This window comes from Anguilla rostrata, chromosome 9 (genome assembly GCF_018555375.3).
Source record: "Anguilla rostrata isolate EN2019 chromosome 9, ASM1855537v3, whole genome shotgun sequence".
In the NCBI taxonomy this organism is placed as follows: domain Eukaryota; kingdom Metazoa; phylum Chordata; class Actinopteri; order Anguilliformes; family Anguillidae; genus Anguilla; species Anguilla rostrata.
The window spans coordinates 27,223,847-27,239,419 of record NC_057941.1 but is presented as its reverse complement, the minus strand read 5'-3'; the positions used below and the strand labels follow the sequence as shown (position 1 = coordinate 27,239,419).

General features: G+C 49.8%; 1 protein-coding gene across 4 annotated transcripts in view; it reads left to right on the top strand.

The window, feature by feature from the left end:
* LOC135263443 (unconventional myosin-Ic-like) overlaps window positions 1-15,573 on the top strand; it is a 67,912-nt gene that overhangs the window by 25,165 nt on the left and 27,174 nt on the right. Inside the window, exon 1 of one of the 4 annotated variants that reach the window (XM_064351463.1) lies at window positions 5,883-6,141. The exons of the other annotated variants lie outside the window; for them this stretch is intronic. Coding sequence (XP_064207533.1) covers window positions 6,124-6,141 — 18 coding nt within the window. The 5' untranslated portion in view covers window positions 5,883-6,123. Of the gene's footprint in view, window positions 1-5,882; window positions 6,142-15,573 lie in introns of those variants that run through there. 4 annotated transcript variants of the gene reach the window in all.

Here is a 15,573-nt window from a genome sequence, read left to right as displayed (position 1 = left end):
AAGCGATTTATCATGGCTCATCTCCCATTGAGAAAACTCTGGTGCCTTGCCGATAGCACAGGCAGCCCAAGGCTTTTAACCCCCCTGCAGGTCAGAAGTGGCACTGCGTCAGCCAATGCGGTGGCACCAGGAAGTAGGCTGTCATAAAACTGCTTAGTTTGGAACAGATGTGTTTTTTCTCTCTCTTTCTTTCTTGTTTTATTGTTCTTTGTTCCTCTTTCCTTCTTTCTTAGTTTCTTCCCTTTTTTTTCCTCTGCGTTTCTTTCCCTATTTCTCTATCTTTTGTTATATTATTGTTTTTCTCTTTGCTTTCGCTTTCTATTTATTTGTCTCTTACATATCTTTTCTTTCTCTCCTCCTCATTCCCTCTCTCATTTTCTCCCATTCTGTCTGTCTGTGGTGCCGTCTGACCATGTTACTGTGAGAGGCTCAGCAGTCTCCAGAAATAGCTCTGCCAGGCAGAGAGTGTATAAATAGCCGAGCTGGCGAGAGAGGGCGGAGGGAGGGAGGGACAGAAATAGGCGGAAGGAGGGATTAAAAGGCAGATTGAAAGAAAGGAAAGACAAATGGTCCGATTCTCTGAAGGCGTGACTGATTGGGAGGCTTTTATGACGCAAATGGCATAGTAACAGCCATAAAAGTCTCTCTCAAACTCTGAACAGGGCAAATAGCTCAACTGATAAGAGAGTTGTGACTGGAGCACAGCACTGAAGCGCCTTTGCAATGACATCCCATGTGGGGGAAAAAATGTGCTCTTTAATATGTAATCAGTATTTTTAAATATTAAGGAAATTAATTTACCCCCTTGATAAAGATGAGGCTGTATGAAATAAACGACAGAGGTTATGAGTTATTTTTTGCTCTAAGATGTGGGAATACTGTAGTTTATCGTTATAATATAACCAGCTCCTTTAGAAAAAGTATGAGGTGGAACTTCAGTGCGAAGTTTGTGTGTTGTAATAGATAGATGTTATAATCTATCATTTTGGCTGACTCATTTGCTGTTGCAGCACTGCCGTAAGGCGGACTAGCGAAGGTGCTGCAGCTCAGGGTACACCGCGGCCGGCTGGCCCAGTGGACTCTCCTGCAGTCGGGTCGGTTTCTGGGCTGCTTGGATAGTTGAGTTTGGATCAGCGTGCTTCAAGTGAGCCTCTTTGTTTTAATGCTCTCTCTCTGTCCCTCTCCCTCTCTGCTTCTCTCTGTCTCTGTCTGTCCCTCTCACTCTCTGTACCTCTCCCTCTCTGTCTCTCTCTGTGTCCCTCTCCCTCTCTGTTTCACCCTGTCTCTCTCTGTCCCTCTCCCTCTCTGTTTCACTCTGTCTCTGTCTGTCCCTCTCACTCTCTGTACCTCTCCCTCTCTGTCTCTCTCTGTGTCCCTCTCCCTCTCTGTTTCACCCTGTCTCTCTCTGTCCCTCTCACTCTCTGCTTCACCCTGTCTCTCTCTGTCCCTCTCCCTCTCTGTTTCACTCTGTCTCTCTCTGTCCCTCTCCCTCTCTTTCACTCTATCTCTGTCTGTCCCTTTCCCTCTCTGTCAATTCAATTCAATTCAATTCAATTTTCAATTCAATTAGCTTTATTGGCATGACAAATTTGTACATTTGTATTGCTAAAGCTTGGTAGGTACATGGCAATGTATAAAAGATAAAATATACTCTGTCCCTATTTCTCTTTGCTTCTCTCTGTCTCTGTCTTTGTCTGTCCCTCTCCCTCTCTGCTTCTCTCTGTCTCTGTCTCTCTGTCCCTATTTCTCTTTGCTTCTCTCTGTCTCTGTCCCTCTCTCTCTGCTTCTCTCTGCCTTGGCTTCTTTCTCTTGCTCCTTTGTGATGTAAAAATTGTATGTTCCCTGTGTGAGGTAAGCTTATTTCATATTCTGTGAAATTGTTCTGCTGCTCATCTTGCCAAGTCTCTCTTGCCAAAGCAATTTTGATCTCAATTAGAATAAAGGTTAAATAAATAAAATGAATCTCTCTGTCGCGATTGGCATCTTTCTCTTTATCCGCCTCCCTCTCTGGATTACTGTAACTCCCTCCCAGTGTGAGGGAGTGGGGCTTGTGCAGTGTGAGGGAGTGGGGTTTGTGCAGTGTGAGGGAGTGGGGTTTGTGCAGTGTGAGGGAGTGGGGCTTGTGCAGTGTGAGGGCGTGGGGCTTGTGCAGTGTGAGGGCGTGGGGCTTGTGCAGTGTGAGGGCGTGGGGCTTGTGCAGTGTGAGGGAGTGGGGCTTGTGCAGTGTGAGGGAGTGGGGCTTGTGCAGTGTGAGGGAGTGGGGCTTGTGCAGTGTGAGGGAGTGGGGCTTGTGCAGTGTGAGGGAGTGGGGCTTGTGCAGTGTTAGGGAGTGGGGCTTGTGCAGTGTGAGGGAGTGGGGCTTGTGCAGTGTGAGGGAGTGGGGCTTGTGCAGTGTGTGGGAGTGGGGTTTGTGCAGTGTGAGGGAGTGGGGCTTGTGCAGTGTGAGGGAGTGGGGCTTGTGCAGTGTGTGGGAGAGGGGCTTGTGCAGTGTGAGGGAGTGGGGCTTGTGCAGTGTGAGGGAGTGGGGCTTGTGCAGTGTGTGGGAGTGGGGTTTGTGCAGTGTGAGGGAGTGGGGCTTGTGCAGTGTGTGGGAGTGGGGTTTGTGCAGTGTGAGGGAGTGGGGCTTGTGCAGTGTGAGGGAGTGGGGCTTGTGCAGTGTGAGGGAGTGGGGCTTGTGCAGTGTGAGGGAGTGGGACTTGTGCAGTGTGAGGGAGTGGGGTTTGTGCAGTGTGAGGGAGTGGGGCTTGTGCAGTGTGAGGGAGTGGGGCTTGTGCAGTGTGAGGGAGTGGGGCTTGTGCAGTGTGAGGGAGTGGGGTTTGTGCAGTGTGAGGAGTGGGGTTTGTGCAGTGTGTGGGAGTGGGGCTTGTGCAGTGTGAGGGAGAGGGGCTTGTGCAGTGTTAGGGAGTGGGGCTTGTGCAGTGTGAGGGAGTGGGGCTTGTGCAGTGTGAGGGAGTGGGGCTTGTGCAGTGTGAGGGAGTGGGGCTTGTGCAGTGTGAGGGAGTGGGGCTTGTGCAGTGTGAGGGAGTGGGGCTTGTGCAGTGTGAGGGAGTGGGGCTTGTGCAGTGTGTGGAGTGGGGTTTGTGCAGTGTGAGGAGTGGGGCTTGTGCAGTGTGGGAGTGGGGTTTGTGCAGTGTGAGGGAGTGGGGCTTGTGCAGTGTGAGGGAGTGGGGCTTGTGCAGTGTGAGGAGTGGGACTTGTGCAGTGTGAGGGAGTGGGGTTTGTGCAGTGTGTGGGAGTGGGGCTTGTGCAGTGTTGGGAGTGGGGTTTGTGCAGTGTGAGGGAGTGGGGCTTGTGCAGTGTGAGGGAGTGGGGCTTGTGCAGTGTGAGGGAGTGGGGCTTGTGCAGTGTGAGGGAGTGGGGTTTGTGCAGTGTGTGGGAGTGGGGCTTGTGCAGTGTGAGGGAGAGGGGCTTGTGCAGTGTGAGGGAGTGGGGCTTGTGCAGTGTGAGGGAGTGGGGCTTGTGCAGTGTGAGGGAGAGGGGCTTGTGCAGTGTGAGGGAGTGGGGCTTGTGCAGTGTGAGGGAGTGGGGCTTGTGCAGTGTGAGGGAGTGGGGCTTGTGCAGTGTGAGGGAGTGGGGCTTGTGCAGTGTGAGGGAGTGGGGCTTGTGCAGTGTGAGGGAGTGGGGCTTGTGCAGTGTGAGGGAGAGGGGCTTGTCTAGCAGGACAGGAACCGAAGAGCGAGACCAGAAGAAGGCCTAGAGAAGAGAGGCGGGACAGGAAATGGGAGGAAGGGAAAAAAAGAAAGAAAACGAGACAGAGCTAAAATGAAGCTGGAGAGAGAGAGAGAGCAGAATGTTGAGGGGTGGGGGGGTGGAATAAAATAAATAAATAGAAAGGAGCGAGGGATTCCATCTCTTCTTTCCCACGGACCTTAGGCCCCGCGGCCTCGGCAGGGAGTCAGACGCTGCTTTTCCCTGAACAGTCCCGTACGCGGTGGGAAGTTTCCAGAAGCGTCGCGGCTCCTCAGAGTGGAGGGGAGAGAAGGGGGGGGGGGGGGGTTCGTTCTGCTGGGACTGTCGCTGAACTCCTCTCGTTTCATCGAGCGCGTCTCTGCCGTGGGCAGTCGCGGCGGCGGCGTGCGTGGACTGATGCTCCACCGGCGACGTGCTGTCCGTCAGCCTCGTCAGGAGCCGCCCCCCCGGCCGCACGCCGCTGCCCACGCCCCTGTCCTGCACCGGGCCCAGAACACTCAGCTCACCAGGCCGTGCGGTGCAGCCAGTCAGGCTGCCCAGGTGCAGGCTGGGGGCTGTGTGGGAGTCTCTCTACTCTGTAGCTTAATGGTGAGCTAGAATAGGCCGAACGGGATGGCCCTCCTCATTATGAACCTTGTGCCCTTAAACACTGAACTGTGCTATGAGTGTAGCAGTACACGTTTGGACTTTTCCTTTTATGTGACGTTAAATATGTTTCACAGCATTATTTGTGGGTTGTTAGTTTGCAAAGGGGGAGGATTTGAATAGTCAGTGAGAGGTCCGGAGGTTGACACTGAGAAAGCAGGTGAGCGAGATGGAGGGTGAGAGAAAAAGAGGAAGAGAGATGGGCAGGGAGAGATAGTTAGAGATGGAGATCAAGGGAGGGAAAGAGCTGTGGGGAGTAATGAAGGCCGGTCAGATTTGTATTACTGGAGAAAAAGTACCAACTCAAAACAATAATAATAATGTTAATATTAATAATGAAATTGTGTTCCTTATTATGTAATCACAGTCAGAATCAATGAAACATCAATAAAGCATGAGAATTCATTTATTAAGTGAGATGCTGGCATAGTTGGTCCAACAGAGGGCGTTCTTCCTCCCTCAGAGACAGCAGCAGGTGACCTTGGCCCAGACTTTACCTGTGGAGGACAGCTGGTGTGGTTCCAGGGAGGCGTGTCTGTGTGTCTGTGTCTGTGTCTGTGTGTGTGCGTGTGTGTGTCTGTGTGTGGGGCGTTAGCCTGTGCCAGTGCCCTGCTGGTCCACAGCACCTCAGAACAGCTTCAGTGCTGTTCTTCCTGTCTTCCTGCTCTCTGACCACAAACGGCACAAACAACACTGTTGCCCCAGTAACAAACATACTGGCACCTTTTAGAGGGAAATGACATAATTCACAAAATGCAGTTCTGTCCCTCGCTTTTCTCTCTCTCTCTCTCTCACACACACACACACACACGCACATACACGCACACAGACCAACAGACACACACACATGCACTTTCATACACATACATGCTCTCTCACATGCACAGAAACACAGACCTGCACATGCATGCTTGTTCTCGTATGTGCACACAGATGCACGCAAACGTGTGCAATGTTCCAGCTGACAGTGAGAAAGCAGGAGAAAATGTATGATGTCAGCACGAGTGCTATTTATCTGCTGCAGCTTATAAAACTTGGAAAACTTGTAGAGAGACAGAGTATGAGAGAGAGAGAGCAAGAGAGAGAGTGCAAGAGAGAGCGAGGGAGAGAGACGGCACAGAAGGAAGAGAAGGAATGCACTTGGCCTCAGTCCTGTGACATTTGTTTTCATTTTTTGCGGGAGATATTAATGGTCATGGGTTATTAGTGGATTTTTCCAGGCCTTTCATATTCCTCCTTTCCCCTTCTCTCTCTCTCTCTTTCATCAGCCCTTCTTCTCACACTCTGCGTGGGCAGACGGCACATTTCTTACTTCTTCCCCGCTTTTCTGTTGTGCCGTGCGAGCGGTGTTCTGGGCCAGATGTGGGGCGCTCGGGCGCGGCGGCGGCTTCCTGCCCGCCGCCTGATTTAGGAGGGGATGAAAGACGGGGCGGGGCGTTGCGGGAGAGGTGTCCGAATCCGCTCTTCTCTTACCTGTCACGGCAAAAAACGTGAACGTCGGGGGTGGGGCAGGAGCGAGTCACTCATCCTGCTGCTCCTAGCGTAGCTGGGAGGGGGAGTGTGTGCGTGCGTGAGTGCGTGAGGGTATCGCCCTTCAGAGTCGCTGCTTCCTCCGTGCGGAGGGACTGGGAGAAACGGGACGGATTAGGGCAGCTGGGTCTGTCCCACACATGGACGGACCCGAGTTATAAATATGGGCTCTGCGTGATCTCCCTGACGTGGATTTTTTCAAGGAGAGATTGCCATAAATCAGGCGCACGAAAAAAGGGGAAAAAAACAGACTGAATCATGAAGTACCGAGCCACGGTAAGACCTTCACTCTGCACAATGGGGCCGTTTTCTTTCTGTTTGTGTTGGAGCTGTGCGTGTGCGTGTGTGTGTGTTTGTGTTTGTTTGTGTGTGTGTGTTTGTGTGTGTGTGTGTGTGTGTGTGTATTACTGTGTCTGGAAGCAGTAGGAGTTTGGACACAAGCTTCTTTGGGCTGGTAAATTGGAGAAATGTGGAGGGAGAGAGTTTTAATGTTCTTGGAATGTGAGAGTGCAAGAGTCGGGGTGAGCAAACTGCGAGGGGTGTTTATGGTCTGAAAGTGCCAGTATGTGCAGTCTTGTGTAGTGTGTGTGTGCGTGCGTGCGTGCGTGCGTGCGTGCGTGCGTGCGTGCGTGCGTGTTAGCTTGCTGTCAGGCGCCTGATATGTGCCTGTTCCTGTGTGGTTCTGTTTGCGGGACAGCAGTGTCCATCTGTCATTAGTTTGTATTCATGAGCTCTGCTTGTGCAGTGTTAGTCAATGCTGTGCCTTAACAGTGACTGACGGCTGTTTACTCTGCCTATCTGTCGCTGAAGATTGCGTTCCATCTCGCATTTGAAATGACAAGGGAGCAGAGCCAAAAAAAAAAAAAAAAAGAAAGTACAATTCCTGGGCCTGAAACCACAAAGCTCAAAACATAACCACAGATGTAATGTCGGGCATTTGTTGTAAGCGTGTGTCACTCCTGTCAGGTGACATTCATTGTGATCTTGGCTTCCACTGCTCCCGATGTCCCTGACTGGATGGGACTGGCGAGGGACTTTTCCGGGTTTATAAGGAAATGATTTCTCAGAAGCTGAATGTCTGGGCCAGAGGCTGAGGACTTGGGTACGCCATAAGCACACACACGTAAAGCGCTGCCGCGCTGTTCCACAGGTGGTAGCCAGAGAATATGTGAGCAATAAAACCAAGTGCACGTGGCCCGCAGAGTTACTGAGGATATGGAAAATCCGCGTTGCCTAATCTGGACCACGGGGGTAAGTCGCACCCCAGGAAGCAGCAGTGGGACTGAGAGACCTGTCTGTTTTAACCCCGCACTTGGGCGGGCGGTGAATTCCTTTCTGCGGCCACCCCGTGTAGCGCCTGCAGCGAGCGCGGCCTTCGCACCGTGCGCTTTATGAACCCCCGCCGCCCCGCGCTGCCGCCGCCGGCGCAGTCACCTGAGGTAAACCCGGGGTGTTCTGGGGACGGGATCGCACTGCGCCGGGTGCTGCTCGACAGCCAGAACTCGTTGTGACACGGCGCAGAGCTGAGCGCGACGCGAGCCCAGCCGCTCCTCACGCCGTTGTTTTGCTCTGAGGAGCCTCATTAGGCCTGAGATAACCGTAGATTGTTTTGGTGGAATTCTCTTCGCCGTCACTACGAGTAAAATATTTTGCTGCGTGTTATTTCCATGTATGCAAATGCAAAAGGAGATCCCATTTCCCTGTGTTTTAAAGATTTTGCAACAGGAAGCTTCGTCCTGTCTGAAGTTCAAATTTTACCTTCTTCTGTTTTTATTGGAAATTCGACCTGGAAATAGTTTCGTATTAACTTATTTGTGCTAATTGAAGGCAATTTATGTGGCTAATTCTTCTGTTCAGTGTGAAGGTATATTATTTGACAGTTAACTACTGTAGGTGGTTTGTCTGTGCCTATAAAATAATTTATAACTTGAATTGTATCCTGATATTTCTGTATTTCTGTACATATCTGCCATGTGGATTTTCTTATGCTTTAGCTTAGTTTCAAGCCCTTTTCGATCATATTGGCAGCCACAAATTTCCTCCAACAGATTTATGTTGTGCATTCATCTCCAGTTCTTTCTCCGATAAAGGGCGATACCCTGGTTAAATAGTTAACACTGCTCTTCTGAGTAGTCTGAATAGTGCTTGGAATTTACTGAGCCACCAGGGCAATTCCATTTCTATTCAGTCAATCCAGGAGAGGAAGTGAACTTCTCATAATTATAGTGAAATAAGCTAAAATGATAATTATAATCTCATAATTATAGTGCAAAAATCAACCCTGACAAGAGTATATTTGACACTGACAGAGCACAGGTTAACCGGTGTGGATTCTGACATTGTTGAGTCAACACTTACATTCTTTCTGGGACTTGAACAAAGGAAATGCCCGTACTGTTCAGTGAGGATTGTTTTGACAAGCGAACCGAAATTGCACTTAATTGGTCTGAACTGGAACGGGAATGGGCCCGGTGATGTAATCCGCCCTCGCCAGCGCGACGCTGCGGCGATCGCTCACTGCGCGGCGGTGAGAGAGTGCCGCAGGGCCGCGCGCTGAGGGACGCCTTATAAGGAAGACGCGGATGAGCCTGGAGCGAGCGGCCCGTGCCAAGCCCCACACCAGCGGCCCTCCGCGGCGCTCCCCAGGACAGGAATGCCTGGGTGTTCCGCATAACTGTACGGTCTAACGCAGCTACTGTCGCTATCTGTGGACAAGCGGCACTGGGCGATGGGCATGAGGTGCGCTGGCTGGCGACATTCTGGGGCTTCTCGTCGGCTCGTGGGTTTGCTTTAGTACAGGGCCTACGTTGCTTTAGTACAGGGCCTACGTTGCTTTAGTACAGGGCCTGCGTTGCTTTAGTACAGGGCCTACGTGCTTTAGTACAGGGCCTACGTTGCTTAGTACAGGCCTGTTGCTTTAGTACAGGGCCTACGTTGCTTAGTACAGGGCCTACGTGCTTTAGTACAGGGCCTGTTGCTTAGTACAGGGCCATCGTTGCTTTAGTACAGGGCCTGTGTTGCTTTAGTACAGGGCCTACGTTGCTTTAGTACAGGGCCTACGTTGCTTTAGTATCGAGAGGCCTACGTTGCTTTAGTACAGGGCCTACGTTGCTTTAGTACAGGGCCTAGTTGCTTTAGTACAGGGCCTACGTTGCTTTAGTACAGGGCCTACGTTGCTTTAGTACAGGGCCTACGTTGCTTTAGTACAGGGCCTACGTTGCTTTAGTACAGGGCCTACGTTGCTTTAGTACAGGGCCTACGTTGCTTTAGTACAGGGCCTACGTTGCTTTAGTACAGGGCCTACGTTGCTTTAGTACAGGGCCTACGTTGCTTTAGTACAGGGCCTACGTTGCTTTAGTACAGGGCCTGTGTTGCTTTAGTACAGGGCCTACGTTGCTTTAGTACAGGGCCTACGTTGCTTTAGTACAGGGCCTACGTTGCTTTAGTACAGGGCCTACGTTGCTTTAGTACAGGGCCTACGTTGCTTTAGTACAGGGCCTACGTTGCTTTAGTACAGGGCCTACGTTGCTTTAGTACAGCGGCTTATCGGAGGTCCGCTCCCGATGTGTACGCCATGGCTCTCGCTAGCCCAGGCTCAACAGTAGGATGGATAAAAGTGCCCTGGATTTCATCTGAATTTGTCCTTAATATTCCCGGACATATTAACATTAAGTAGGGTTTGCTTTTTTGTTTCACAAATGCCCTTTGGTGAGTTCTGAACATATTCTTTCTGCGTCCTTAAGTCTGAGTGAATTGTGAGCTGCATGCAGTATTATACTGAAACATTATGAGAACTACACGGGCGTCCTCTGGAAAAAGCGTGGGCGAGGTCACGTCCTCTTGCCGTCGTGTTTAAAAGAGCTGTTGTCTCTGTCCAAAATGGTCATGCCAGAACTTTCCGTAACAAATTTAAGATAGTGGCGCTTTTCTCTGCGTAAACAACTTAATGTTTTCATTTTGTTTATTGAGAAGATAAATGCTTAAAGAGCAAGTTTATGTAAGAGGACAAATGCTGATGTCCTGCTACTTCTATTTTTATAACAGAAAGTTAAAGTCAGTCTGCTCGCACAAGGATGCCTTCCCCCCTTAGACGTCCATAAGGACTGCAGCTGGCATAGACTCCTGGGAGCTGTATTGATCGCTTAGCAGGTTGCACAGAATACTGTGAAAGTGTGACAAAGCGTACTACAGTTGACCCACGTTAATTTCATTAATTAAAATTATGTCAAAAATACCCATTGCTATCAATAATTATTACAAAAAGTGGATTCTGTCAGCTGATCCGGGCTACTTACTGTCAGGCTGTTTACACCTAGTCACGTTTCTGTTTAATTATTCTTCGAACACAACAGAAATTGTAGCGTCGGATACCATCAACAAAAAAACTGTTTGTGAAAGGAGGGCATCTATTCATCCAGCCATTATCTATACCTACTTATCCTGGGCAGGGTCGCGGGGGTGTGCTGGAGCCTATCCCAGCATGCATTGGGCAAGAGGCGGGAATAAACCCTGGACAGGCCACCAATCTATCACGGGGCAGAAGGGGGTATTTTAACCTTAGCTTTTAGCTGAGAGGCCGTTTACCTGTGTTGCCTGCTTGTCTTGGCATTGGAGAGTGTCCCTCCTGGATCATTTCACTTGCAAAAATCACACCTGTGAACAAGCCTGCCTGCTTCTTCCCAGCTTTCCCAGGTTACATTCCAAACCCTAGCCTGAGGGGGGGCTCACGGATGTTTTTATTACGATACACTGAATTCCCCCCCCCCCCCCCGACTGTTTGCCGGCAGAGGCTGTGTTTGTCTGAAAGAGGGATTTCAGGGCAACAGAGTAAGAATAGCCGAGAGAACCTTCCACATTGATCCATGGGAAGCTAGCATACGCTGCGTTTTTGTGTGGATTGTGTGGTTAAACCTGGGTATGGAAGCAGAGAGGGGGAGTTACATGTAGCGGGAGGTGTTGGCAGAAAAGGAATGTGCGGGTGGGGAGCCCGTCCCAAGGCTGACCCACGCCCCCCCAAAAACATTTTGTTATGAGCCGGAGCTCTCGGAAAACCTGACGGCATCGCGCTGTCGAGGAGATCCTTTACAGGAGGTGGGGTCAGGAAGCCCAAAAGTACGGGTGGCTATGGGGGAACAATGAAGTAATGGAGAGGGCGGGCATGGCGATTGGGGAGGGAAGCGGTGGGAGAAGAGGTTCCTCTCTGGCCAAAGGTCTGCCTCCGGCCTCTAGCCTGGGCTCCGCTCCACTGTTGTTTTGCTGTTTTTTTAAAGGTTGTTTCTTTTTTTTGTTGTTTTGTTCCATTGAGCACTGTAAAGAGATGGCGAGATAAGGACCCCCCCCACACACACACACACTTAACGAGCTTAACAAGGCCTTAACGAGCCCTGAGAGAACGCCGTGTTTCTCAGAGGCCCAAAACCCCGCCAGGAACGCCAGCTCCATTGTTTCTCAGAGAGCCTGGGAGGGACAATGATTGGAGTGACAGCTCAGGACGTCGAGAGTGGACACTGGAAACAGAGTCACTTAGGGACACACCGAGGGGGAAGAAAAGAGTCCTTGCTGGCGCTCCAGGAGCGATGCTAATTTAGGTGTTTTGAGTTGATGTCCTGAGCAGAACCTCTTTGTGGGCCCCGCCTAGTGACGAGCACAGCAAACCACTTTTTTTTTGCGCCCAACGTGGGGCTGAGTATGTCCGGTTCCCACCCTGATTTGGAATGTCCAATTAGCCCTTCGTAACTGCAGCCACGTTCGTGCGTGATCCCCGCCGCCAGTTCAGGAGAGTGAAGACATCTGTTCTCCTCCCAAACACACGGTCTCGCCAGCCTGGCTCTTTTCACAGTGCAGCACGAAGCCAAGCTCACGCAGAGCCCGAGCTGGGATGAAGACCTTTCATATGTGGCTTTGGCGTGCAGTCCACGGGCACCCCGATCGACCAGCAGGGGTCGCTGCAGAGCAATGAAACACAGACCCCATGATCAAGTGAAGCCTCCCGGACCCTGTATGTCACCCAGAGGAGCTACTGGCCGCAGTCTCTCTGTTTCTTTATTTGCTGAGCACTGTCAGTCACTGACTTACCTCACCCAGTCAGAACTCCTCCTGAGTCCTACCCTGGGCCTCATGATTGGTGGATCCAGCTGAAGCACTTTGTATAAGGGAAGTGATGGTGCAGACATAATCCTGACTGTCTTGTGCTGATTATTACACGCCCCACACAGCGTGGCGCGTGATTGGCTGAAGCTTCACTTTGGAAGGGAAGGGGGGAGGTTTCCGTGGGTAGGCAGTCCCCCGCCTCAGTGCGCTGTAGCGACTGCTCTGGTTGATCGAGCGCCTGCAAGTCCGTTTCCCAGTCTCATTGTGTGCTGGCTGGCAGACTGTCGTGTGAAAGAATGCGAGTGGTCTGGTTATCAGTTAGTCCAACTCATAAAATGTAATTCCCCATCCTTCAAAATGACTTGTCTGGGTGTGTGAATCTCACACACACACACACACACACACACAGACACACACACACACACAGAGAGTTGGTAATCCGTCATATACGAGGATGGCCTCTTCTCACAGGTTGTCGATGTCCCGGTCAGCTGTGTTCTGTGCAGGCCGTTTGCATGTTAAGTGCATCCACAGTTCTCTTACAGTGAATTGCAGTATGTACATCACTGTAAATCATTCAGTTGTCTGTGAACATCATTAGCCTTTTTCTCTATTTTGGTTGACTTGTAATGAAAACATTGATTCGAAGTGATCTGTTTGGCTAAATTAGTGGAGTTTTTAAAACCTTTTCTGCATGTCCTGTGGGCCTCGCTGCAGTTTCACAGCTGAGACAAACAGACTCCAGTCTTAGTTTGCTCCAACACTGAACCCGACAGACAGTCGCACAGGTGTTGATTAGCAACACGTTATAGTGCACAGGCTTGGAATTTTCTGTAAACTGGCACAGACTGACGTGCCCCTATTGCCTGTTTACATGTAAGTAAAGGGATGCATGAAAAGGTCATTGCTAATATTCCACCGTTAGCTGATGATACTGGACGCCTGGCCATGCCTGCGGTTCTGCAGACGCATCAGCGTGGAGTGAGAGAAAAACGATCTTGCATAATCCAAATCTGAAACACGTTTTACCGATGTTTATGCTTTTCGGGACTGTTAGTGTGAAACCAGCTTTGATAACATTTGTAAAGTAAACGATGATTACGTTGCTGTGCTCTGGAATTGCTGCAAAGTAAAATGCACATTAATTTAAATCAAAATGTGACTTTATATGAGTCCAAATGGGATAACACATCAGAGTAAAAATTACTCAACCAGAGATGATTTAACACTTTGTGCTGTGTAGGAATCAGACACCGGCAGGAACTCCTTGCCCCCAAGGCCTATTTTAAACCCTGAGGAAAAGCCTGGTATAAGTACAAGCTGTATCTCACCTACTGCGTGGGTAGAAGCATCTGTTAAAGGACTCAGTAGTAATAACTAGCGTGAGGAATGCATACCACAAGTATGCGTGTGCTGGGATCGCACACATGCACACAGCGAGAGGAAATGTCAGGGTAACCTCGGCTGAGCGGCTGAGACGCTAGAAACAGGCTCTGCGGTCGGCGGATATAGTTTGGTAGTGAAACCTTTCTGTTAAAAAAAAAAACAAAAAAAGTTCTCTCTCTTGACTACATGCATGTTGACTGAGTTAATCACGCTCATGCGTGCATGTTTATGCTGGTCAAACACAATCATTTGCACAGGTATTCACAGACGCAATAGAGCTCAGATACAAATATACGCACACATTCATGCACAAGTAAGGGAGAGGGGGGTGCAGCGGTTGTTTTTGGAAAGACTTGAGTGCAGTGGGGCCAACATTATTGAGCCATTCTTTACTGCAACTCTTCTTTCTTTAAAAACAACCATCTTTGGCCCATGTTACTCAGTTTTACTCTCTCTTTTCTTTGAAAACTACTATTATTGGCCCATGTTAGTCTTACTCTCTCCTTCCTTCTTATATGGACCAACTTTAGGCCCTGATACTCTCACATTGGCCTTCTCGGCTCCTTTTCCATGACATTGTCTTCCTCTGATCATCATTATTATCGTCCATCATTCTTTATGGGAACACACCCACAAACATGCCTACCCGCACACACAAATGCACGTATGCACAAAAGCACACACTACATGCCAAACCTACACACACACACTCACACACATACATGCACACACCCCACACACTCACACACATGCGCACACACACCCTTCACACTCACTCGCATACATGCCGCACACACAAACACACGTATGCACAAAAGCACACATGCCAAACCTACACACACACACTCTCACACATACACGCACACACCCCACACACACATATGCACATACACCCTTCACACACACGTGTACATTCCATACACACACACGTGCGCGCACACACACACACACACAAACTTGTGCACGCAGGCACATCCGCTGTGTGCGCTTGCAGGCATGTTCATTTCACCTGTGCAGGTGGCATTAATTAAAACACTGTCTAAAGCACTCATCCTTTCCCTGGAGTGCTCAGTACCGCATCAATAACACAACAACAGTGCAGGTAGCAGCTGTGTGTGTGTGTGTCTGTCCATGTAAAAACCGGTAACCTAGCGCACGCTCATCTACACCCGCCTCCTCTCACGCACACACAGACCGACACAGAACACAGCGTTCATATTATTGTGTGTGTGTGTGTGCGCGCGTGTGTACATGTGATTGCTCGCACACACATTCATCCACATAACTGTCCGGACCACAGTTTCGGGCTTCACTAGTTAGTGCGGAGAAAGATCAGATCAGCCCGGAGCCATGGATTTAAACAACCTTCGTAATCTTTTGCACAAAACCCATTCGTCCATTGTGGAGAACGGCTTTCTGGGAAAGCACCTGGAGCAGGTGACGGTCTGAGCTGTATCTTTAGAATACTGCATGCTCTGCTGTATTTCTTTTTCATTTGCGGGATGGGTGGGGCTTTCAGTGCTACGGCGGTGGTAGTTTCTCCTTTTCTTTAATTGCCTTCGTCCAGGAATATTGTCCTGACATTATGAAAGTAAAGTTCCATAAGACTTTCTAAAACTTGCATATTCTTCGTCTCGACCACTGACGACGACTTTTTATAGTATTTTGATTGTTATTTTGGGGGTCAGTTCCATTTCACGTCAGCCAATTAAGGGAATAATTTGGAGTTAAATTCATGAATTGAAAAATTCCTGTGATGATCCCTGCTTATTTTTTGGTCAATGAATTTAATTTTCAGTTGATTTCATGATTTGGCGGAACTGAAAAGGAATTGAGCCCCAGCCCTGAGTTCTCGGATGCGCTTTTTGTGCTAGCGTCGTGTTGCGCTGGGCGCCATCGCCCAGTTTGTGTACACACTGGTGCTGAACTGGAAAGAGCGTTAGCCTCGAGTGTTGTGTGTACGGCTGTGTTCTAGGCTCAGGAAGAGCTCTACTAGGGGAGGAGAGGAATGGAGGGAGACGGAGTTGAAGTATGAGGGAGGGGTGATAGCTGGAGCTCTGCTAGAGGAGGAGCGAAATGGAGGGAGATGGAAATGGAGTATGAGGTGATAGCTGGGTGGGTGATGTCGAGGCAGCTGGCCGTGAGGTTCTCGAGCATTACTATTTTCGCTTCTAGGTATTCTTTGTTTTAAACCACATCCTGTTTATTTCAAATTTCACCTGGCAGGGATAT